The sequence below is a fragment of the Erpetoichthys calabaricus genome, chromosome 7 (assembly GCF_900747795.2).
Source record: "Erpetoichthys calabaricus chromosome 7, fErpCal1.3, whole genome shotgun sequence".
In the NCBI taxonomy this organism is placed as follows: domain Eukaryota; kingdom Metazoa; phylum Chordata; class Cladistia; order Polypteriformes; family Polypteridae; genus Erpetoichthys; species Erpetoichthys calabaricus.
Genome location: NC_041400.2, coordinates 134,666,688 through 134,693,659, shown reverse-complemented (window position 1 = coordinate 134,693,659; position 26,972 = coordinate 134,666,688). Strand labels below are relative to the sequence as shown.

At 38.7% G+C, this 26,972-nt stretch overlaps 1 protein-coding gene across 1 annotated transcript in view; it reads left to right on the top strand.

The window, feature by feature from the left end:
* Positions 1-14,598: 14,598 nt before the first annotated feature.
* The window catches only part of mier3a (mesoderm induction early response 1, family member 3 a), a 57,750-nt gene continuing 45,376 nt past the window's right edge, over positions 14,599-26,972 (top strand). Inside the window, exons 1-4 of the mRNA XM_028805421.2 lie at positions 14,599-14,659; positions 15,421-15,445; positions 16,295-16,440; positions 25,341-25,475. Coding sequence (XP_028661254.1) covers positions 14,651-14,659; positions 15,421-15,445; positions 16,295-16,440; positions 25,341-25,475 — 315 coding nt within the window. The 5' untranslated portion in view covers positions 14,599-14,650. The remainder of the gene's footprint in view (positions 14,660-15,420; positions 15,446-16,294; positions 16,441-25,340; positions 25,476-26,972) is intronic.

Below are 26,972 nucleotides of genomic sequence, written 5' to 3'. Positions count from 1 at the left end.
AACAATCCCTGGACAGTCCATTGCAAAGCAAACACACACACACACACATACTAGGACAATTTAGCAATGCTAATGTAAATTTAATCAGGTTGAAGCTCAGAGTACAACTGTTTTAGCATAGACAGAGTAGTAGCACAGAGCTATCATTGCTGCCTCACAGCACAAGGTTCTACAAGGAGTGTGCATGTTCTCCCCATGTATACAATCAGTGAGTTTAGTCACTCAAAAACAGTTTTTTATTACCATATCCTCATGCATTAAAAATTCTGTAATTGGTTTGTGGCACTTCTATCTGCTCTATCACATACGCTATTATAATTTTCTGAGTATTTTTTCTAATCATGTGTGCACACAACATGCCACAAAAAGTGTGATGTGCAGGCGACTTGGTTCTTTCAAAAATGTAAGGCTTTTTACTAAAATGCAATGCAGTGTAATCTATTCAGTTCAGATTTACTATTTGTAGAATTAAACTTATATGTGTTCTTTTCACTACGATGCCACTTGATATGAAATAACAACCATAGAATGTAATAGTTCCTGTACAACAGGAACCCTTTTTAGGATCAGACTCAGATTGAAGATAACACCGGAAAACTACACACAGCTGCCCTCTTTCAGTACCTTAGGATTAACACCATCAGGTCCAGCAGCTTTGCAGTGCCTGAGTTTCCATAGCACTTTTTTCTCCTGGTCCCCTGTGAATTTTTGTCCTAGGTAGCTGGGAAGATGGCATAATGATGAGTGCAAATTGATGTACTGTAGCTGGTACATGAAGACAGAGACACCGGTATTTGGTATGCAGAGGGGTAGGGAAGGTGTGTGGACAATGGTTAGGTTTAGGTTTAGGTTTAGGTTCAGGTTTATGTTTATTTGTCATATATAGGTTAACACAGGGTCAACATACAATGAAATGTGTATGCCGAGAAAAACAAGTCACTCAGCCTAGATCCAATAAAGCTAAAAAAATAATTTAAAAAAAATTACAGGTTAAAAATAGACAAGCCATATAAAATAAAATGTGTACATTTTAAAAGAGCAATCAATGTTACATGGTCTTTCTGAATAATACTGACTAGAGTGGAGGGTGGAGTTCTCAAGGGGAGCTGAAACCCACAGATTGCCCAGGGAACTGGGTGGGTAACCTCTGAACAGGAAGACCAAAGTCAAATCTGCTAAACAATTGGTTTAACTCATGATCCCTCTCTGTACTTCTCATATTTGATTTGCATTTGAACTGTTTACATTACTCCATATGTTGCTTCAGCTTGGCCTCTATTTCCCTTGTGTAGTCCTCTTTAGCCTCCTTAATCATTACCTTGAGCTCTCTCTGCACCCTCTTCATCCAACCATCCCTAAAACACTGTCTTTTTTGGTTAAAAAAAGCCTTTGGTTCACTGTTGGGAAACCATCAAACAGTCCTTGGTGGAATAAGTGTATCTGTATCCACACAAAAACTAATGTACTGAGTAATGAAGTCATTAAGTTCATCAATATCCTCACCATGCTTCTCATAGAACTCCTCTTAAGTCTGCAACTTTGAAGCAGTTCTTCAGGTTGTCCATTGCCTCAGCTGAACACTTCCTCACTGTCCTGGTGATAACAGGAGGCTGCAGAACAAAAGGCTTACACTTGGACTTAAGGTGAACCATGTTGTGATCTAGACTCCCAGGTGGGGGAAGAGCTGTAGAGCTGTATTTGTCCTTGACATTTACATACAAATGGTGGAGTGTTCTGTTATCTTGTGTACTGCATTAGACAAACTAATCAAAAGTGGATAAGGCTGCTGAGAGAGATGCCTGATTAAAGTCTCCAGAGATTACAATGAAAGCACTGAGGTGCTGTGTCTGAAATTTAGCAACGGTGTTGTGTATGATGTCATACAATACATCTGGAACTAGTAGGGAAAATGTAAACTGCAACTAGAATGTTGTGGGAAAACTCTAACAGCAGATAATATGGGCATATACTGATTGCAAGCAGCTCAATGTTCTAACTGCACATTCTCTCTTTAATATGTCCAGGAATACACCATATGTTGTTTACAAGCACATATAAAGCCCTCCACCTTTACTATTACTGCACTTTGATGCATTCAGTCTGCTCGTAGCATGCTTAAAGTCAAAATGCATATCCAGAACATGCTTGTGCAGCCATGTCTCAGTAATGCGCATAAAGCTACACTTACAATATTCTATCTGCAATCTCAACAGCACAGTTAATTCTTCCCTTTTATTCACCATAGATCTTAAATTTTCATTATTGTTTCAGTTATGTGTTTATTTAATATGTAATTCTGTAAATTACTTATCAGAGAGCTTTTTAACTTTTCAGATTAATGTAGGAAACCATTTATTTTTTTGTCAATAAATGTTTTCTCTTATTTTTAATAACACTATTTTAAACCAGACACTTAAAAATGAACTTATATATGTGGATAGACACAACTTAAGCCAATATAACATTACCCAACCTCTAGTCATGGTTTGGGGTATGTTAATTTGCTAACCACTGTTTTACATGATTTAAAATCACTGACCATTTTACATTTATTGGCTGGGTGCTGAGTAGTGATAAGCGAACCCTGCGGAGTTAACTTCTTCGTGAGTTCTCATATGGGATTTTATCAAAAGCAATCTGAAAATAAAGATTATTATAACATGTAACTCTGTGATTGAATGTTTTAGAGTTCCAGCATATTAGTGAAACACAGTTTCTCCTATCTAAATGCAAGCTAACTGCTCACTAATAAAGCTGTTCTTGCCATGTGTTGGGATGCTCAGTCATTTCCATAATAATTGCTTCCATTACTTTACAACATGATGTATGTTACACTTAATGGCCTATAAATACTTTGTTCAGTTTGAATTCCTTTTTTATATAATGAGATAACATTTGTTAGTTTCTAAACTTTAGAAAGTTATCCAGTGTGCATTGACTTCTGAAAAATACGTGTTCAAAATTTATATAAAGTATGTACTCACTAACCTCCTTAAGCTCTCAACAATTGTTTTGTTTTAATCCAAACAGCACTTCTCTCTCTACAGTTTCCAAATATCTCTATGTACTTTCTTCATAGTCTCTATGACCACTGGATTATGGCCTTTTTTACATGTGAAAACTTATGAAAATCTTAATATCTTTTTCAACAGTTGTTCCCATGCTCTCATAAGCCCTACAGTTATCACTGGAGTTACAACAGTGGTCTTGCATGCCTTATTCTAGCTCCTGTGACATTTTCTTTAAATTCTTATTGTTTTTACATTTTAAAATTAAAGATGGATGAGAACCATGCTGAGAGCTTAATTTTTTGTTGTTTCTTATGCTTACTGTACATGTAATTTAATGTCCCCTATTTGTAACTCACATAGTGCAATATATTTAAGCTAAGTGCTAGCGATAGTGTATCCACTAAAACAAAATACTTACTAGGTGATTCCTTTTAAATTCATCATTAGAAACTAAATCCTGGGAGATGTTTCATTGAAATTCTTTATAATGATAGCTATTAGTGGTTAGTGATTTGTCTCCACAATGAATGCCAACAACTCAGACATATAGTTATGAAATTTCTTACATCTATTGTATTAACCTAGTCATTCTTTTTCAATTTGTTCTTAACTGCATTCAGATGGTAGCATAGTTCTTGAAATATATGGTGCTGGTGTCCAATTTGCAATTTAGTTTGAATAACTATGGATCTTAAACAATCTTTAGGTGTATCTTTGATATTTTTGTTTGCTTTGATGGAGTCAGCACTGGTTCTGTGGTTAAAGTGGTGTCAAGGTCTCTTCATACTTGGTATCCATAGTGTAAGACATCTTGAGACATAACAATTTTGAAGACAAGTTTGGTAAAAAATGTTATCATGAAATGAATCATTCCCAGTATACACAACCTTTACTTCAGTTAGTCAGGACATGTCTAGAAATACGCTTTTGTTTTGTATTAATGTATTTTCCTTCATTACTTTCTTGAACACGTATGCATATTAGATTCTCTTTCATTCCATTGTCCAATTTCAGAAAATTATTGTGTCATTTATTTGAAACGGTACTATCCACTTTTGTAATTCACTTTTTCCATTGCTTCGGGTACATGTTTTTGTTGGAATTTGTCATATAATATGCCTTCAAAAATGTTCAGACTACATCAGTATTTTTAACAGCAGTGACATTTTGTACAACTTTTAGTAGTCCTTTGAAAAAACATAGTTTGGTAAAGTGAGTTTTGCTTTGTACTTGGAAATTGTCATTACTGATCTTGTTATTCACATTATTTAAGTTTTAAATTGTTGCTTTAATCATGCTTTTTAGTTTTAGCAAACACTTTTCTCTTTGACGTTTTTGATAAGATAGCCACACTATCATATTTACATCTTTGTTAAACATTCATACATGTTGCTGAACATGTTCACTTGTCTAAAAAAAATTTAACACCTGAGGTTTCTTGAAGTAGCTATTCTCTGATTTTTTTAATTGCATACAGTACACACACTGTATGTTCAAAATCAGTTGGTTTCTCCCCATTCCATGTTAACATCCATCCATCCATCCATCCATTGTCTCCCGCTTATCCGAGGTCGGGTCGCGGGGGCAGCAGCTTGAGCAGAGATGCCCAGACTTCCCTCTCCCCGGCCACTTCTTCTAGCTCTTCCGGGAGAATCCCAAGGCGTTCCCAGGCTAGTCGAGAGACATAGTCCCTCCAACGTGTCCTGGGTCTTCCTCGGGGCCTCCTCCCGGTTAGACGTGCCCAGAACACCTCACCAGGGAGGCGTCCAGGAGGCATCCTGATCAGATGCCCGAGCCACCTCATCTGACTCCTCTCAATGCGGAGGAGCAGTGGCTCTACTCTGAGCCCCTCCCGGATGACTGAGCTTCTCACCCTATCTTTAAGGGAAAGCCCAGACACCCTGAGGAGGAAACTCATTTCAGCCGCTTGTATTCGCGATCTCGTTCTTTCGGTCACTGCCCATAGTTCATGACCATAGGTGAGGGTAGGAACATAGATCGACTGGTAAATTGAGAGCTTCGCCTTGCGGCTCAGCTCCTTTTTCACCACGACTGACCGATGCAGCGCCCGCATTACTGCGGATGCCGCACCGATCCGTCTGTCGATCTCACGCTCCATTCTTCCCTCACTCGTGAACAAGACCCCAAGATACTTGAACTCCTCCACTTGGGGCAGGATCTCGCTCCCAACCCTGAGAGGGCACTCCACCCTTTTCCGGCTGAGGACCATGGTCTCGGATTTGGAGGTGCTGATTCTCATTCCAGCCGCTTCACACTCGGCTGTGAACCGATCCAGAGAGAGCTGAAGATCACGGCCTGATGAAGCAAACAGGACAACATCATCTGCAAAAAGCAGTGACCCAATCCTGAGCACACCAAACCGGACCCCCTCAACGACCTGGCTGCGCCTAGAAATTCTGTCCATAAAAGTTATGAACAGAATCGGTGACAAAGGGCAGCCCTGGCAGAGTCCAACTCTCACTGGAAACGGGTTCGACTTACTGCCGGCAATGCGGACCAAGCTCTGGCACCGATCGTACAGGGACCGAACAGCCCTTATCAGGGGGGCCAGTACCCCATACTCTCGGAGTACCCCCCACAGGATTCCCTGAGGGACACGGTCAAATGCCTTTTTCAAGTCCACAAAACACATGTAGACTGGTTGGGCAAACTCCCATGCACCCTCCAGGACCCTGCTAAGGGTGTAGAGATGGTCCACTGTTCCGCGACCAGGACGAAAACCACACTGTTCCTTCTGAATCCGAGGCTCGACTATCCGACGGACCCTCCTCTCCAGGACCCCTGAATAGACTTTTCCAGGGAGGCTGAGGAGTGTGATCCCTCTGTAGTTGGAACACACCCTCCGATCCCCCTTCTTAAAGAGGGGGACCACCACCCCGGTCTGCCAATCCAGAGGCACTGTCCCTGATGTCCATGCGATGTTGCAGAGACGTGTCAACCAAGACAGTCCTACAACATCCAGAGCCTTGAGGAACTCCGGGCGTATCTCATCCACCCCCGGGGCCCTGCCACCAAGGAGTTTTTTGACCACCTCGGTGACCTCAGTCCCAGAGATGGGGGAGCCCACCTCTGAGTCCCCAGGCTCTGCTTCCTCATTGGAAGGCATGTTAATGGGATTGAGGAGGTCTTCGAAGTACTCCCCCCACCGACCCACAACGTCCCGAGTCGAGGTCAGCAGCGCACCATCCCCACCATATACAGTGTTGACACTGCACTGCTTCCCCTTCCTGAGACGCCGGATGGTGGACCAGAATCTCCTCGAAGCCGTCCGAAAGTCGTTCTCCATGGCCTCCCCAAACTCCTCCCACGCCCGAGTTTTTGCCTCAGCAACCACCAAAGCCGCATTCCGCTTGGCCTGCCGGTACCTATCAGCTGCCTCCAGGGTTCCACAGGACAAAAGGGTCCTGTAGGACTCCTTCTTCAGCTTGACGGCATCCTTCACCGCCGGTGTCCACCAACGGGTTCGGGGATTGCCGCCACGACAGGCACCGACCACCTTACGGCCACAGCTCCGGTCAGCTGCCTCAACAATAGAGGCACGGAACATGGCCCATTCGGACTCAATGTCCCCCACCTCCCTCGGGATGTGGTCGAAGTTCTGCCGGAGGTGGGAGTTGAAGCTACTTCTGACAGGGGGCTCTGCCAGACGTTCCCAGCAGACCCTCACAACACGTTTGGGCCTACCACGCCTGACCGGCATCCTCCCCCACCATCGAAGCCAACTCACCACCAGGTGATGATCAGTTGACAGCTCCGCCCCTCTCTTCACCCGAGTGTCCAAGACATGTGGCTGCAAGTCCGACGACATGACCACAAAGTCGATCATCGAACTGAGGCCTAGGGTGTCCTGGTGCCAAGTGCACATATGAACACCCCTATGCTTGAACATGGTGTTCGTTATGGACAATCCGTGACGAGCACAGAAGTCCAATAACAAAACACCGCTCGGGTTCAGATCGGGAGGGCCATTCCTCCCAATCACGCCCTTCCAGGTCTCACTGTCATTGCCCACGTGAGCATTGAAGTCTCCCAGCAGAACGAGGGAGTCCCCAGAAGGTATGCCCTCTAGCACCCCCTCCAGGGACTCCAAAAAGGGTGGGTACTCCGAACTGCTGTTTGGTGCATACGCACAAACAACAGTTAGGACCCGTCCCCCCACCTGAAGGCGAAGGGAGGCTACCCTCTCGTCTACTGGGGTAAACCCCAATGTACAGGCTCCAAGTCGGGGGGCAATAAGTATACCCACACCCGCTCGGCGCCTCTCACCGGGGGCAACTCCAGAGTGGTAGAGAGTCCAGCCCCTCTCAAGGAGATTGGTTCCAGAGTCCAAGCTGTGCGTCGAGGTGAGTCCGACTATATCTAGCCGGAACCTCTCAACCTCACGCACAAGCTCAGGCTCCTTCCCCTTCAGAGAGGTGACATTCCATGTCCCAACAGCCAGCTTCTGTAGCCGAGGATCGGACCGCCAAGGTCCCCGCCTTCGGCCACCACCCAACTCACACTGCACCCGACCTCCTTGGCCCCTCCCATAGGTGGTGAGCCCATGGGAAGGGGGACCCACGTTGCCTCTTCGGGCTGTGCCCGGCCGAGCCCCATGGGTGCAGGCCCGGCCACCAGGTGCTCGCCATCGAGCCCCACCTCCAGGCCTGGCTCCAGAGTGGGGCCCCGGTGACCCGCGTCCGGGCAAGGGAAAACGCCGTCCAAAATTGTTTTTCATCATAGGAGGTTTTGTTTAACCGCTCTTTGTCTCATCCCTCACCTAGGACCAGTTTGCCTTGGGTGGCCCTACCAGGGGCATAAAGCCCCGGACAACAGAGCTCCTAGGATCATTGGGACACGCAAACCCCTCCACCACGATAAGGTGGCGGTTAAAGGAGGGGGGCTAACATCTATTTTTAAATAAAATAACAAGGTAGACATAGTCACAATTGAATAAGTTATTTTGTGTAAAACAGTAGCCACAACTGTACTCAACAGTAGGTATGAGTTTGAGAACAGCTAATGTATAGTAGAAAGGTATTATCCTAAAGGTGTGCAGACAAGGATCAGTGTCTTTTGGAATGTTCTTGGCTGAGGCAACCATATATTTTTGTCTTGTGCAGGTGACAACATTAGTATCCACAGAAGGAGATTTGTGCTTCTGTAAAGTGTGTGAGGGAGCGTACAGCCTTAGAGCATCATGGATGGTAAGGCTTATATTGATGAACAGATGGGAGTGATGGAATAAGGTTAGAGATCTGTATCCTTTCACTTTGTTTTATTTGTCATTTTTGAATATCTTATCATATTCACCTATAACGTCGTGTTTAGAGGCCCTGTGTAATTTCACCTTAAACAGTTTGCTATTTTAGTCTATGTTTGTAGTGGTTTCCATATATATGCCCAATACATAGTCAACATTGGCAAAAGAAGAATAAATCAAGACACATCAATTTGCTGCCATGTTACCTGACCTTGATTATAAGGGATTGTTCGGGAAGAAATGAGTCAATATGCTATCATGTCAGGGTGAAGTGTACTTGGAATATCTGAGAAAGAATGTGGGCAATATGAGGAAACTTAAAACCATATTGCTGACATTCAATACTGGACAGGTAGGGTAGGGTATTTAATTTTCACACTTTTATAGACTTTGTTTTATTATACTTCCTTTCTTGCCTTTAAGAATATTGTGTGGATACCTCAGGAGAAAATAGTTTATTTTTTTACTTTTTACAATCAAAAATTGTCTGATATTCTCTCTTGAACTAAACAGGCTCCGGACTGAGTGTACGGAATAGCTGCAACTCAGAGATAGCCACAGACCTTAAAGATTAAGTGGAATTGTTTATTCATTTGCTGCAGTGTCATACATACAGCAGAAATCTCTTCAAAATCAGGGTGGATGATCACTAAATAACTGGTGTTGTTCATTACTGAAAATTATTTTTTTAAAATCTGTTGTGGTGCAAGCACAACCTCTTTTTGACATGCACTCTGACTTATTACCTTTATTTATTATTTTAATAAACCTGTTGCTGTTTCCAGGATTTTTTTCAATTAGTTGTCCATTTCCAATAACAAGTCAAGCCTGAAATTCAGTTTCAGATAATCATATGAACCAAAGGTGATGATGTTTCAACTACTTAATATAGGAAGTCTTTAGCTATCAACAGAGAGAGGTTTATTTGTTAAATACAAAGTGTTGAATTCTTGGACTAAACAACAGTATTCTGTGCATGTTGTCCTATAGTTATTTTGTCATTCCTGAGCCAGAGTAATGTTAGAAAAGGTAAATGATGATTGTGGCATGAATAAATGTTATAATTTTGTTATTAGAAGGTGCCCATGTAAAGTGTGTGCACTTTACAATATTAGGTTAGATTAGATTAGATTAGATTGGATTAGATTAATTTTGTTAATCCCATGAGGAAATTCAAATGCATACAACAGCAGAAACATAAAAAACAAGGATATGTAATATAGCCACTCTATCAATCAATCAATAAATAAATAAATAAATAGCAGACTTTCCAAAATGGTATTTCAAACTGAATTTAACGAGTGTACCAGGGTGAAGCATTGAATTTCCTGATAGCAGTTGGCTGAAAACACCCCCAGATGTGCTTCTTAGCACACCATGGTGGAATGAGTCTTTGGTTCAAAATACTCCAAGAGAAGGGTTCCTATAGGTAATGGAAGTGATTTTTCATGATGGCATCAATTTTGACACCTGCCTCTTTTCTACAACAGCTTCCAGTGTATCCAGGATTTGTCATGTGATGGAGCAGGCTTTCCTGATAAGCTTGTTCAGGCATTGTAGTCCATTCAGTCCAGTTTGTTGTTTATGTGAACCCCCAGTCCATGTAGCTCTATAACGTAATGTTATATAGCTGTGTCCTTGGAATAAAACATTGCTGCTATCCATGCACAGCATGTGTCAGGCCTCTGTGCTTGCTAGGAAAACAGCATATGATTTAGAGGACCAATTCTTCTTTGAATTACTCACCTCCACTATACATTCAGTCCAACCCCAAGATTACATCATGCTTTGCATTGGCGATACCCATAACCTGGAGAAATTCCATTCTAAGTTAGCTCAGTCACCATCACCATTTTATTATCTTCTCTCTTCCTGTGTACTGCATAAAATAATAATATGTCTCAGCAATAATATCATGTAGCAAAACATAATATAATCTGTGTTCACAAGTGTCTTTACCAACTGCCTGCTTATTGAGTTCAAAAAATTACATTAGCAGTGAGTCGTACTGCTGCTTCACAGCTATACCTAAGATTTGATTCAGGACCTGGCCACTGTCTGTGTGAAGTTTGCATTTCTTCCCTGGGTTTTCTGGTTTTTTGATGAACAGTGAATCTTCGTATAGACAGAGGGTTGTTTTTATTTGATATACAGTATATGCGTTCTAGTTGTGTTATTTATGCGTTATTGTTCTGTAGATTTTTAACATCAATTTTATCTATTTTGACCTCAATGAATGCCTTAGGAAATTCTTTTTAAGCTGTAATTTCTTGCTAAGGTTAATTTAATAAGCATATAGAGCTTTGTCTCATTTCTATATAAATTAAAATGTTGACAGATATAGAGTGTTTAAACTGTTAGTATAGTCTCATGACACTGTCTTGTTCATATTATATTTCATTAATTTAGATGTCAATGTGTTGGTGTAAAGGATGTGCACAGTATATTCCTCACACTGTGTGATGAATCAAAAATAAAACAAACATACAAGAACAGAAATATGAAATTGTTTACAAAAGAGGACATAGTTTATCTGTTATTTACAGTGGATTTAAAAAGTATTTGGAACCTTATCTTTCTGCACATTTTATTGTGCTCTATATTTAATTTTAAATATTTTCTAATCAGTCTACACCGTATAACCCAAAAGAACAAAGTGTCAACATGTTTTCAGAAATGTTTTTCAAATGTATTACAAATCAAAAACTGAAATCTCTCTCTTCTATAAGTATTCAGACCTTTTGCTATGCTACAATGTATGCTAAGATGCATCCAGTTTGCTTTAATTATCCTTGTGTTACTGTATGTCTAGAGCCAGACTGGATTCCATTTGTTGCCAACTGAATTGATTGAACATTGTTTAGAGGCACATACTGTATACTGTATGTATATACAGTCCCACAATTCACACTGCATGGCAGGACAAAAAACAAATCATAAAGTCCAAGCAACTCTCTGTAAATGTCTGTGATTGAATTGTGATGATGCATAGATCAGGACCTGGGTATGAAGCCAGGGATGTGAACAAAAACCCAACAGTCACTCTAAAAGAGCTTCAGTAGTCCACTGCTGAGGTGGGAGAACCTCTTGAAAGGATGACTATCTCAAGAGTACTCCATCAATCAGACACATTTGGTAGAGTAGCTAGATGTAGCCACTCTTGAGTAGCAGGCATAGGATAGCCAGCTTGAAGTTTGCCAAATGGCATTTAAAGGACTGTGGTCTGATGAGATAAAAATGTAACTCTTTGGGCAGAACAAGAAACACTATGTCTGGCCATGACCTGACACTGCTCATCACCTGCCTAATACCATGTTGGTGGTAGTATCATAGTCTGGGTGTGTTTTTCAGTGGCAGGAACAGATAGACTGGTCAGAACTGTGGGAAGATGAATGCAACCAAATACAGAGAGGTCCTTGAAGAAAATCTTCAGTGCATGCAACCTCAGACTGGGGTAACAGTTCACCTTTCAGCATGCCAATGACCTCAAGCATACACCAAAGACATACAGGTGCTGGTCATAAAATTAGAATATCATGACAAAGTTGATTTATTGCAGTAATTCCATTCAAAAAGTGAAACTTGTATATTAGATTCATTCATTACACACAGACTGATGTATTTCAAATGTTTATTTCTTTTAATGTTGATGATTATAACTGACAACTAATGAAAGTTCCAAATTCAGTATCTCGGAAAATTAAAATATTGTGAAAAGGTTCAATATTGAAGACACCTGGTGCCACACTCTAATCAGCTAATTAACTCAAAACACCTGCAAAAGCCTTTAAATGGTCTCTCAGTCTAGTTCTGTAGGCTACACAATCATGGGTAAGACTGCTGACTTGACAGTTGTCCAAAAGACGACCATTGACACCTTGCACAAGGAGGGCAAGACACAAAAGGTCATTGCTAAAGAGGCTGGCTGTTCACACAGCTCTGTGTCCAAGCACATTAATAGAGAGGCGAAGGGAAGGACAAGATGTGGTAGAAAAAAGTGTACAAGTAATAGGGATAACCGCACCCTGGAGAGGATTGTGAAACAAAACCCATTCAAAAATGTGGGGGAGATTCACAAAGAGTGGACTGCAGCTGGAGTCAGTGCTTCAAGAACCACCACGCACAGACGTATGCAAGACATGGGTTTCAGCTGTCGCATTCCTTGTGTTAAGCCACTCTTGAACAAGAGACAGCGTCAGAAGCGTCTCGCCTGGGCTAAAGACAAAAAGGACTGGACTGCTGCTGAGTGGTCCAAAGTTATGTTCTCTGATGAAAGTAAATTTTGCATTTCCTTTGGAAATCAAGGTCCCAGAGTCTGGAGGAAGAGAGGAGAGGCACAGAATCCATGTTGCGTGAGGTCCAGTGTAAAGTTTCCACAGTCAGTGATGGTTTGGGGTGCCATGTCAATGCAGCCGTCTACCAGGAAGTTTTAGAGCACTTCATGCTTCCTGCTGCTGACGAACTTTATGGAGATGCAGATTTCATTTTCCAACAGGACCTGGCACCTGCACACAGTGCCAAAGCTACCAGTACCTGGTTTAAGGACCATGGTATCCCTGTTCTTGATTGGCCAGCAAACTCGCCTGACCTTAACCCCATAGAAAATCTATGGGGTATTGTGAAGAGGAAGATGCAATACGCCAGACCCAACAATTCAGAAGAGCTGAAGGTCACTATCAGAGTAACATGGGCTCTCATAACACCTGAGCAGTGCCACAGACTGATCGACTCAATGCCACGCCGCATTGCTGTAGTAATCCAGGCCAAAGGAGTGCTGTACATGCTCATACTTTTCATGTTCATACCTTTCAGTTGGCCAACATTTCTAAAAATCCTTTTTTTGCATTGGTCTTAATTGATATTCTAATTTTCCGAGATACTGAATTTGGGACTTTCATTAGTTGTCAGTTATAATCATCAACATTAAAAGAAATAAACATTTGAAATACATCAGTCTGTGTGTAATGAATGAATCTAATATACAAGTTTCACTTTTTGAATGGAATTACTGAAATAAATCAACTTTGTCATGATATTCTAATTTTATGACCAGCACCTGTAGATGGAGTGACTTTGGGACAAATCTATGACTGTTCTTGAGTGACCACACCCCAGACTTACACCCAATAGAACATTCATAGAGAGACCCAAAGATGGAAGTTTATAGTTGCTTTCCATCCAATCTAATGGAGCTTGTGAGGTTCTGCTAGAAAGAAGTTCTTCTCATTTATGTGCTCTGATCCTGGTCTGCTTTTTTTTTACAAGTCTTCAAGATTTCCTTTTAGAAATGTCTTCTTTTTTACTTTTAAAAAAATTCTTAAAGGTACTTTCAAATGTACTAGCATAATGCCAATGTGTTTCTTATTTCTTTTTTTTGGAGATTTTCTGTAGGATGTCCTGCAGCCATTTTCCATCTTTGTGCTACTATTGCCCTTAGCAATCTCTTTTTATTCAGGCATCCATTCACAACTTCCTAATATTTTAGTCAGTATATACAGAACTTTACAAAAGTCTTTAAGCATTTTTAACACCAGTACTCTGAGCATCAAGCTTGTTTACTCATGAAGACACAGTTTAGGATTATAATAAATACAAAAGAACTTGTTTCTGCTATGGGTTGCCTGATAGCCTGTCAGGAAGACGTGGCACTAGAAAATGTAAGTGAAATGACAGAGCGCAGTGATAAAACATTGCTTTTATTTGGAATATACTGTATATTTAAAAGGATTTGTGCAAACAATTAAACTGCTGGCTGTCAGGTTGCATGTATTCCTAAACTGGCACATTGTGGGAGTATGCAGGAGCATATCTTGTGATGGACTAGTTTCTTCATACACCTTATTTGTTTTATAAATAAATTAATGTTTTTGGAGCATACTATTGTAAATGGTGTGTTATTTTTATTTGATTGGGTTTTATTTTGATATTATGTTTTGACTCTTATGAAGAAAAAACTATTACATATTATTTGACATTTTCCTTGTAGATACCATAATCATTCACTTGTATTTGTTTTCCTCCATATTGTAAAAATGTTAAAAAAATACGTTAACTTTAGGATGCAATGTGATACATAATACTTCTTGTAAAATGACTGGAAAGTAGAATAGTAACATTAATTATTGTAGTTTTTGATGTCTCGAAATCAACGGTATATTAATATTTTTTGCAAATGGCCTTTAAAAGGTGCAATGTCTAAGATCCAATGTTCATTTTATATCATAATTACAACTTTAAAAATACTTTTCGGAAATTATTTTGTATAATTTGAGCTCAGCAGCAGAACTGGCCAACTGAAATGCTCTTTTTTGATTGGTTAGTCTGCTCCATCCGGGTACCTGGCGCTGAAGCAGCTTATTAGCCTAAAGGTACCAATATGGCGGAGGTAAGGAGGAAAATAGGGAAGAAGCATCAGATTTTAAGCGCAAAGTTTATTTTTTGTAGCACATAATATGCAGTCGAGTGCAACTGTATGATGTTATTAATCGTTAATGTTGTTGTCCTTTGCTTGGGAAGAGTGAAGGCTGCTTTCGTAACGTATTAAAACGATCTGATTATCAAGCGGGATCCTACGGGAGTAGGCCGCGGCGTCTCGGTTTCTAAACAGTGACTGCAAGAATGTTTCGTGCATAAGCTCCAATGGCGAAAGAAAATAATCTTGATTTTTTTTTTTTATAAAAATAGGTAAAACAGAAACAATCTCCGTAATGAAAGAACATTGTATAACAGTGCATTCATAAGTGATTACGTTGGGCGTCAGACTTGTTGGGAATTGATTGATCGAGTTTATCGAAAACATTGTTTCTGTTTGTTGTGTTTTTCTGTGGCTCTGCCCAGCTAGACTAATTGTTCAGCCCTGTGATATAGATTGACAAGTCCAGTAGTCGGAAGCTACTCATACGTTTTTTGGGAAACTGGCAAAGTGGGAAATTGTTGCCGCTGCACTTAAGGTTTATAGTGAAACCTTGGTTGTGGAGCGCTTAACGGAATATTGTTAGAGCGCAGGGCACAGAGTGCGTTCGTGTTCCTGGGATGTGCTCAACACACCTAGCGGATCGGTGTGTTGGAAAGCTTTATGTATTTGTATTGCCACAGTGACTTTTATTCGAGTAGTGTCTAAAATTGTCCTTTTTTCCTGACTTTCAGGCTTCCTTTGGAAGTTCGAGCCCAGGTAAGTACAGCAATTGTGTTTTACAGTTGTAATTCTTAAATGTCGGTACGCATTAAATCGACAAAAATGCGTGTGTTTAGTGTCTATAATTCATTTAATTCACTTTCTTTTAGATTGCTAAATAATAACCGTAACGGATATATGCACCTACTTATTCCTACCCTACTTAGTTTCTTTGCCAGTCTCCTATCAATGCTGGGTGGGGACTTGAGTATACGGTGACATTTTATGAGATATTGACATTTGATACCACTTTTTTTAGCGCTGGTGCACTGTTGTTGGATATGTGTTATTTTAATGTTTTTAACCGGTATTGTCGCGCCATGTCAGCCGCGCTTCACAGTTTGTGTCAAGTTTTGATTTTAGTCACAGTGAATAAAGTATCTTCAGTTTACCTGAGCGATAAAACGCCAAGACTGGCGCTTGCAATCTTTATTAGTATTAAGTCATTCACTTTTAAGGGTAGGTAATTTCATATTAAAATTTTAAAATTAGATCAGCAGTATTTTTACTTTAATTATGCTCAGACGTTCAGTGATTACATTAGTGCAACTGCGTTGTAGGTTCTGGTTTGATTACCAGTCATGTTGCTGTCTGTGTGGAGATTTTTTTTTTTTGGTCTCCTTATTGCCTTTCTCAAGGAAGAAAGAGCATGTTAAGATCGTTATTATTCTCTAGGCAAGTTTGCTTTCTTATACACTACAGTGCCATTTGGGTTAGGTTGGTGAGCTGTGGTTAGTGCTGCTGGCATAGCTTTTAAAACTACTGTGAAGATAATGCAGAATAAGCAGTTTAAGAAAACGTACAGATGTGAAAAGTGAAACCTTTTTTTTATGTATTTAATCTTAGTTGGCTCACTGTCTTCTGAGGATCATGATTTTGACCCCACACCTGAAATGTTAGTGCATGAATACGATGATGAGAGAACGCTTGAAGAGGAAGAACAACTGGAGGGAGAGAAGAATTTCAGTGCAGAAATTGCAGATCTGGAAAAGGTATAAATATCTTGAATCAAGGTGGTTTTACTAATCATTGTCAAACTTAAACATGGAGTTGATAATTTTACTTAACAGGATAACATTTTTGAATATTTCTCCTGAAATAGAAGTCATAAGAGCAGCAGAATGCCATGACAATAAGGGCTGCTTATTCTGGGTTGGTGAATTTTAAAGGCAATGTTTTTTGTTTTTGTTGCTGTGATCACATTGTAAGGGAGAGAAGGCTTGTAAAGCAGAGTGCAATTTCAAGTCAGTTTGTATTGTTCAGTGTTATATCAAACTTGAATTATATTTTTTTGTGATTGGTGTGAGGGAAGAATATAACATTTCTTGAAGTTCAGAGTTCTTGATTGATTAATGTATGAAATAAAGCTGTGAAAGGATGGGGCTACTTGAGCAACTTTATGCGCTTAATGTTACCTGTGCTTACTTAATCTCATTGTTAATACACTGGATTAAACTACTGTATAAAAATGTTGTAATTGTATAGATGAATTTTAGGATGTTCACTCTTTTTAAATAAAGGCATTAAATCATTTTAAAGAATCCAAGAAATGGATTGATAAAATCTAAACCTGATTCTGGATTTTATTAGTTCCGTCCAGCATTTTGCATACAAGTATAGATTCGGATACACATCGGACTCCCAAGTAGAAACTTAAAACTATCTCAATTTTTATTTTACTTATCATCATGGGGTACATTATATCCCAAATATGAATGCAACACACAGTAGTGTAAGATAACATATTTTACAGTACCAGAGACAATTCTAAGATATATGAGCAATTGAGCAGTTTTGGCAATCCGAGTATACAAGCCAATTTTCTCAACTAAATAGAATATACCAATCTCTTCTTGAGGCAAACATACATTTTTCAAAAATGATTGCTAACAAAGGTTCAGTGACCTGCCAGCATTAATTGTATTAATTGTATTTATACAGTTTATCACATTGCAAAGAGATTTTGCACTTATGGTTTTTTTTTTTTTTTTATACTTATTCAATAAAATTGTACTGGAAATGTACCACCACCAAGTTTTTTGTATATTCAAGTTAAGCCAATATATTTCAAGTTAAGCCTATCGTGGAAAATCAATGAAAAAACTCCATTCCACGGTTACTATAGTTTTGCCTTTTTATATTAGGTTTTATTTCTATATTTTTTTCTGACCTTACTTTGAAATTCAGTTTAGTTTTAATTTTCCTTCATTTATTTTTAGTTTTAATTTAGTTTTTATTTCACAAAGCCATTTCTATCTATTAGTTTCAGTTTTAGTAATTTATGGTATGGTTAAAGAGTTACTATGGAGTTTAGTTTTGTAGGATTTAGATATAATGAGTTTAATATTACTGGAAGCTTACTACAATACATGGTTTACTATCTGTTTTTGTCTGATACAAACAAGCAATATCAATAGATACTGAATATGAAAAATTTTATAAGATTTTATCGTTTTTAAAATACTTTTTATGTCATTTGTGCTGAACAAATGTGCATGGACTGTTGGCACTTTTTATCTTTTCCTTTTGTTGCCCTGAATGGACCAATTTGTAATGAAAGTTAGGTGAATTTTTAAGGTTTGAGGGTTTTTTTTTTTTTTTTTTTACTCTAAGTGTCTACAGCACACAACATATCCCGCTCCAAGACAATGTGCCTATAATGAATACCTTCAATATTGCATTGAAATATCTCCCATACTGGGCTTTGTTTTCTACCAGCGATATTGATCTCTGATTCCATCTCAGGCACATACAGTTTATAGACAGAATTTTGCCACCTGCAGGCCTGAAAAGATATTAAAAAAATTAGAAAATAGATTTTACTGTGTTTTGACAGGTGTGATCATGAAAATCATGGGGGCTTAGGAAGAACACGGCTCTTAGGCTTGAATCAGTGTGCAGACCCCACCTAGCTGTATTAAGGGAAACAAAGAAAAACAAGCAAATTAGTATCAAGGTTAGGGGGCAGTGAGACTTGAATAACCCATGCATAAGAACAGTAAACCCTTAATGAGCAGAGCAAGAATAAGTAATAGGTCAATGGATGGGCACAAAATGACAGAGACAGCATCTAAGATTAGGAATAATATATACATATCTAAACCTGTTTATCCAGAGCAGAATTGCAGGAAACCTGGAGCCTACCCCATCAGGTTTGGATGCAAAGCAGGAAAAATCCCCTGTATGCAATATGTATGATATAGCTGACGTTAAGAACAAAAAGAATATGATATCTCAGATATATTTTGAGAGAGAAAAGTTGAAAAAAGGGGGACAAATATTTTAAGACAATTTTGCTACTGGATTATTTTCACAATATCAGGTATTTTGAAATTTGAATATAAACTAAGAAAAGATACATTTTTAAATATAGAATGCAAAAACACGTTAGTATGTTTAGTTTTTTTACCAGTTGGCAGACTCTCTTCGCCTACTTACCTATAGTTCAGTAGAGATGTTGCCAACTCAGGAATTTTACAAGATTTGTATCACTTTGTTGTTAACTTTTTTTTTTTTTTTTTTAAAGCAAAAGTGATTGGTCAGTAACAATATGCTGATCTTGTATGATGACCTAGTCAGTCTCGCGGTCAGTGCCGTTTTATTTACAAAAAGGATTTTTCCTGTGTGAAGTGCCAGGTAAATTATTGTTGACAGCAGGCACCTGAGAAATAAACTGAAACATTACACACTCATGATTTTTTTTTTTTTTTGTCAATACAGTATAAAGATTTTGTTGACCACCACATTCTGATTTTAGGCATTTGAATTAAATCTTGATATACAACAAGCACAAAGAAAGGTGCACAGTAAATTGCTTTCTATCTCACATACTTTACACGCCCATATTCAGCTTGCTCTGTCACCGCAAATGCTTTATGAAAACCATCCTTCACCAGCTGCTGTTCACTGGATGAAATATATGTGGATGGCTCTTGGTGGATTACTTTCTGTTTTAGAGTTACAAGTTATAAGGGTAGAGAAAAGCCCAGCAAAATGACACCTTTTATTGGTTAACTAAAAAGATTACAATATGCAAGCTTTCGAGCCAATAAAAGATGTCATTTTGCTGGGCTTTTCTCTACATTCATAATGGCTAACACGGTACAACACCCTAGTACTGAAGTTACAAGGGTTAAAGACTAATGGCAAAAAGGCCACCTTTCTTGGCCTTGACTGAAAATTGATTTTGAGCCTGAAGATGTAGTGTTCGGTGATCTTTCTTGGAAAAGAATTTACTACTTGGTAAGATTTACCCAGAGTGTATGATCGTGAGCTGCCATTTGTACTGAAAACAGTGCTAATGGGAACCATATCTGCACCTATTTTGATATACTGCTGTCCTTGAGAGAAAAAATCCCTGTGTGGGCAGAGGGATGGTGCTCACAGCAGTTTGGTAACAAAAAGGTTTACGAAGTTTAAGGCGTTTCACATATTACACTGGGTACTGTCTGAAGTAATGAAATAGATTAGTCATGCTCCAAGATTTTTGTAGCAGTTTTCAGCACAGTATACATATTGCCTCACTTTGTTCTATATCTTAGCTCCTAAAACCAAACAATCTAAGTATGAGGTTACTTACAAACAAGATCTACTTTCCCCTCCATTTGCCTACCATTTCTTCTTTGCATCAGGGCTTTGGATTTTCTACCCTGTTTTTGAAGTAGCTAGAAAGGCTTCTTATATATATAATGCTAGTCTTCAGTTTCTTCATAGGTAACTTGTCTTCTAGTTTAATAAGGATATCTACTAGTGTAAAGGCTTAGAAATATTTATTCTTCTGTATTATCTATATTCTTGGGCACTCAGAAGACCAAACTTGGGCCATGTGTTTAATATCACATTTGCAGGTATGAGTGACTGCAGGCATATTAAGGGAGAATAAGAATTGCAAAGTGGTATAAAATTGCTGTAGCTATGTAACTGTAAGCCCATGAAACAGTCATGAACTATTGGTTATAGGCAGACCTGCAGCTGTTCATCTTTATGCTATGGTTAGTTTTTAGGGATTTTTTTTTTTTGTTTTGGGTAGTATGACAATGGTGCAAAATAGTATCTTTAACTCTAGGATGACCTCATTCTTTCACGTAGATACTAAACAGGATTTTCTTTTAAATTTTGTTAATATTCAATTATTTTCAGTTATTGCTTTGAAAAAATTTTAGTTTTAAAATTATTTAGACCCTGTTGTAAAGAGACTAGATTTATCCGCTTTATTCAAATGAAAGTAATCGGTTTGAAGAATATTTAGGTTAGATTTGGTGATTCTCTCACCCTTTTCTAATACTTTCATTCTCAACATTGTCCCTTGGAAATGTAAAGAAGGCTTGCTTTATATTGTAATATTATACTGCAATATGAAAATAAATTAAAATGTAATGTTTTACATTTTATGATGCTGTTGTGTCAGAACATGCTACAGTCGTTCAGTTTATCCAGATACTGTATGAAACTGTCAATCCAAATACTTTAAAATGGACCTTTCCACCATATTAAGTTGGTTATGAACATGCTGATTTCGGCATGGAATTCTAGAACTGTGATTAATGTAACCTGTTTCCTGTCATTACTGTTTCCTTTAATTTTTTAATATATATCTAACAAGTATATAATCTGATGATAAATATGGGGTAAATAGTTTTCTGTGTTACCTACCTCATGCAGTTTGTTTATGGCTGAAAACAATTAAACTTGATTCATTATGAAAACAAGAGATTATGATATAATACAAGCCATTTGTGACCAATGCTGTGCAATGGCAAACAATCAGAAAAAGGTCTCTGGGAAAAAAAGTTTCATGATACTTGCGTTGTATTACCCACATGCCAGTTATTCAGTTTTATGCTGAAAACATGCAAAATGTCAGTGCACATTGTAAACTGGAAACACAAGCCATATGGGATTGCCTTTTCGAACTGAAGATCGGTCTCTCACCCTTATTCATTAGTCAAGTCTTCAATTCAGAAAGGCAATTTCCTTTGCTCTAAATATTGCTACACTGAAATTTTTTTTTAAAAACCCAAAATTTGCATGCCAATATAAATACAGTATATATAAGTATTTTGGTGATTTACTTTTCCTGCTACAAAAAAAGACACTAATGAGGCTATAATCTGGTGGCATTTCCCCATGCAAAGAAAGGGTTAAAATTAGCAGATAAATGAGTTCCATGTACAAATTCATGTTTTAATTCATAATATAAAAGCAATAAATATATTTTTTGGGTTTCATCTTATCAAGTACACCTGTAAACCAGAATCTGTCTTGGCAATGGAGGAAAGGATGGAATAATTGTTAATACAATGCCAGTATATTGCCAGTTTTGCTATTTCCAGTTCAGTGTGACTCAAAAGATGGAAAATTGTAGTGTCTAGATTAGAGCTGGCAAATATGATGCACCCCCCAGCTGTCATTTGAAAAAGACTGAGTAAAACAATTAGTAAACTGTTGAACTAAATTGGACCTGCCTTAAAATGTTCATAGTGTAATAGCATTTTAAAGTTTAAATTGGAAAACAAGTCTAAGGACCCATTATGAAAGTTGTATGGCATCATTTGCAAAAACACTGTACAGACAATAGGAACAATTGTTGGGTTATTAATAAAGTAAGAGCTGTAAAGTGATGTGCCAGGGCCCAAAATTTAGATTATACAGTGGAACCTCGGTTCACAACCATAATTCATTCCAAAACTCTGGTCGTAAATCGATTTGGTCATGAACCGAAGCAATTTCCCCCATAGGATTGTATGTAAATAGAATTAATCCGTTCCAGAACGTACGAACTGTATGTAAATATATATTTTTTTTTAATTTTTAAGCACAAATATAGTTAAATAAACCATAGAATGCACAGCGTAATAGTAAACTAAATGTAAAAACATTGAATAACACTGAGAAAACCTTGAACAACAGAGAAAACTAACACTGCAATAGTTCACGCTATAGTGCTAGGAACCGCTCGCTAAAAACACTTTTTTTTAATGAGTTTTAAGCACAGGGGAAAAAATGAACATTTGAAAAATCCGTAATTTAATAAACCACCAAGAAAAGTAACATTGCAACAATGCAGGCTACGAACCGATCACTGTAAACAGAACTGAAAACAAAAACTAGCTTTCTCTACCTTATGTGTCCCTCCCTTGCTCTCTCTCTCTCTCTGTCTCTCTCTCTCTTTTGCGAGCCTGGAGCGCCTGTGTGTGTGTTTCTCTCTCGCGCTCCTGTGTGTGTGCGTGTCTGTCTCTCTCTGGCGCTGCCTGTGTCTCTCTCTGGCGCTGCCTGTGTGTGTGTGTGCGTGTCTCTCTCGCTGCCTGTGTGTGTGCTACCTCTGTGTGTGTGTGTGTGTGTGTGTGTTGCGCGCTCTCTCTCTTGCTCGCTGCACAGGGAGAGACTGAACATGTACAAACCGAAAGGGAACCCGGCTTGTTCGTATACTGAGTGTGTGGTCGTGAACCGAGGCAAAAGTTTTGCAAACTTTTTGGTCGTAAACCGATTTGTACGTGTACTGAGATGTTTGTGAACCGAGGTTCCACTGTACTTGATTTTTATTTAATAATAATTAATAATAATTCTTTGCATTTATATAGCGCTTTTCTCACTACTCAAAGCGCTCTATTTCAGTTAAAATATCAAAGCTGTTGAATTACAGAATTGTAAATTTCATGTGAATGTCTGTTATTTAAGCTTCACTGTAATTAACTTTAAAATTTTTTTTTTAATGGTTTTAATATCAACTGAAGTAGCAACCTTGCACTTCAACACACAAAAACATGGCTAAAGGAAATTTTCATATATTGCTTTAGCAAAGTGGTTCCTAAACACTGTCCTGGGCATTCGTTGTGTATGCATGTTTTTGTTCTAACCAGATTCACAATGTGATGATAATTGATGGAAATTGGTCTCATTTAATTAGCTGGTCTTTTGTCCTCTCTTATTCTGAATCTTTAAATTCTCGACTATCTTTTGTTGTTTTCCTATTTTGCCCTATGTTTAATTTTTTCCCTTCATTGTATGCTAATGATAATTAAAAACAGGCAGAGCAGACACCTGGGCAAACACAGAATAACGAATGGCTGCAACTATGTCAGACCCACTAAATAGTAAATAATGGATTAAATAACCAAAACACCTGGAAAAGCAGATTGAAAATCAGGATGAAAATATTTTAAAAAAGGAAAATGTACATTATCCCCATGTAACTTCTTAATATTTTTTTAATAAAAGTAATCAAACATTTTTTTTATTTCTACATTGACCATAAAACACAGAAACTGAAGATGGGAATGAATGAGCGGGAGAGGCAGATCTTCAAGTCAGCTGCATAGCATTGTGGGAATAACATCTTTCTTGTTTACATTCAGTGCAGAGTTTTCAGGAAGTAACTGGTTTTAACATTTTAGCAAAAATAAGTGGGTGCTAATCTTTTTTCTTAATTTCAAAGATATTTTTCACATCGTTTGCCATTATCCTGTATTGGTCACTGCAGGGCCCCCTTCGAATGTGAATATTCAATATGTAATTTCTCCACAAAAACATGATTGCATTTTTTTTCTCGGCCACCACTACAAATTACGTGGTGTAAGGAACATTTAAAAAAAATACATTGCTTGTGGGTGGAGTATTCTTTTAAGTACTCAAAGCACTTCTGGAATCTCACAAACATGTTTAGGTTAATTCTGAATTTCTTTTGCTTGTCCAGGCAGTATTTAGAACAAACAACAAACTTACATAGGGGCTATCTGTCAATCTTTGGGTACAGTCGCACATGTGCCCTCAACTATGTTGACATTCTGACAGTTTACTTTCTTCAGTGAGTCTCACCTGAGCATTTTTGGGATGTAGAAGGAAAACTAGAGTAAATGTAGAAAAATCTAAATAGCCTTGAGACAAATCTGTTAATTTCACAGGTAGAGCTAAAGATTCTGGAGCACAGTAGTTCCTTAGTGCAGGGGTCCCCAACCACCGGTCCGCGACCCACTACCGGGCCGCAGCCGTCTGACAGCCGGGCCGCGAGAGAACTGCCGGCAATGGAGACTCACTCAGACTTTTCAGAACGCTTGGCGGGCGGGGCTTTGCAGCGGCGCAGAGAGAGGAGAGAGACCGAGGTGAGAGAGTATTACAACAAAGTATTGTTAGGTCCCGACAGTTTCCCCATATGACATGAGTCTATAGAAATTGCGTTACTACGAAGTACATTCAGCAGATAGTTTCATTGCAACGAAGTGACCTTGAAATGCCTGAATGAATCATCCACAGAGCAGTTAGATCTGTGGTCGCAGCTCAGATGTGCACGTTTGCACAACGATCCCCAAACAGAAACATTGTAAAAAAAATTCTATCTTCGAACTTTCCTCATACTGTTTTTTTTTTTTTTTTTTTTTGCTGTTTTTGTTTTTTGTGGTTTTCAGTGATACCTTCTGCTTATTGCTTGTCAACATTTGAAAAACATCCATTGGAATTTAATTCATTGTCACCCTCCTATAGAAACGGCAGACACGAAAAAAACGATAACAGTGTTAATGTTTGCGATGTGCAATCTGTTGGAATGGCAAATGCAAAGCATATGTCTTTGTTATATGCAAAAAAAGAAGAAAAATCTCAGGTTGCATGCGTATGCGAACTGCTTAATAACTTAATAATAAAAGAAATGTTATGTAAATTGTGTATAAAATTGCCCCCCCACACCCCCCCCCCCCCCCCCCCCCCGACCGGTCCGTGGAAAAATTTGCATCTAATAAAGTGGTCCTTGCTGTCAAAAAGGTTGGGGACCACTGCCATAGTGTATAACATTTAAAAATATTTAATTTAAATTGAAAATGTTGATTAAACATTCTGTTTTCATGGTATGTTTGTGGTTCTGGGTAAAGGTTTTAATTTTTTTTTTCTTTTTAATAAACAGGAAGGTAACATGCCTTTAGAAGAGTTACTAGCCATTTATCGTTATGAAGCCTCAATGAACCCAGTTGCTGGTTCAAGTGTTGGTAGCTCACCTGAAGAACTTGCTGATGAGTTACCTGATATGACGCTAGATAAGGTGAGTATGTTTATAGATTTTAAACATTTTCAGTAGCTTTAAAGGTGCTATTTATGTTGCAATAAGTAATATTTAAAATTTAGATATTAACTGTTGTCTATTCAAAAATGTTTCCAAAAAAGTCTACATTATGTCAGCTTGCTCCGCATATTGCAGCAGAGTGTGATTGACTTTTTTTTTTTAATGGGTGACTTGCACCTGTTTTCTGTTAAAATCGGTATACTTGCTAATGCCCCCCAGTTATGTTTTTTTTCTCCTCTCCCTCTAATTATCTTTGTGAATGGATGTTTTACTTTTATTTCTTACCTTTTCTTGGAAAACATAGGGGTGCTTAGGGCCTTACTTTTTTTTTTCTTCTACAAGATAAATTTAATTGACACAAGAAAGGGTATACAAAATAGATTTTTTTCACTGTGTTTTAAAAATGTCTTCAAGGTGCTGGCTATCATTAACAATACACTTTTCTAGATGATTTCTGAACACTTGCATGACTCATTCGGTCATTTCAAGGGGAATAGCGGTGATTTCGTGGCGAATAGTGTCTGAGGTTGATGGGTGTATACCTTCGACTTTAGATAGCCCCACAAGAAGAAATCGCACAGAGCAAGATCAGGCAAACGTGTAAGCCAACTGACATCGCTGCACAGGGAGATCAGCTTCCCCAGAAACATCTCCCACAAAACTTCCATTTCTTCCAGTTAGGGCCGCAAAAAGTTCTCTAGCATTTCAATGTAACGTTCTGAAGTGACGGTGACTGTTGCTCCCCCCTCCTCAAAAAAGAAAGGGCCTACAATGCCAAATTCTGCAATGGTGCACCAAACTGTAACACGCTTACTGAGCAGGAATGTCTGATGAAGTTCACGAGGGTTGGTTTTAGCACAATAGCAAAAGGTTTGCTTATTTACGCAACCATTTAAAAGGAAATGAACCTTCTTGAACGGTTTGCAGAATGTTCATGCACAACTCCCTACGGTTCTCCCAGTCTGTCTCAATGACTTCCTGCACTACCATCATTTTGTATGGATGGAAGTTAAGGTCCTTGTGCAAAATCCTCCTCAAAGACATGTTGGACATGCCTAAGGAAGAAGCATGTTTGCACACTGAAGGTCTAGGAGACTGCAAAATTGATGCCCTTACAGCTTGGATGTTTTCAGGCTTTTGCACAGTCCAAGGATGGCCTGGAGATTTTCTGTTCAATGTTGTTCCCGTCTGTCTAAATTTAGCCACCCACTGAAGAATTGTTTTTCGATTTGGGGCATCACTTTTAGGAAGAATGCTGAAGTGCTTTTGGAAAGTGCGTTGCATAGTGATGATACATTCTTCAAAAACAACAAATCCATCAACAGTGAAATCATGGTGCGCACCGGATCAAGGCATGTTGCAGACTGAAAACTACAAGGGATCGCCTGTCAAAGAAACCCCCACCCCAAGCCACTCAGCTGCCTTTACCTTACGCAATGACGATGAGAAACGTGGTACTTCATTTTGGCTCACCCT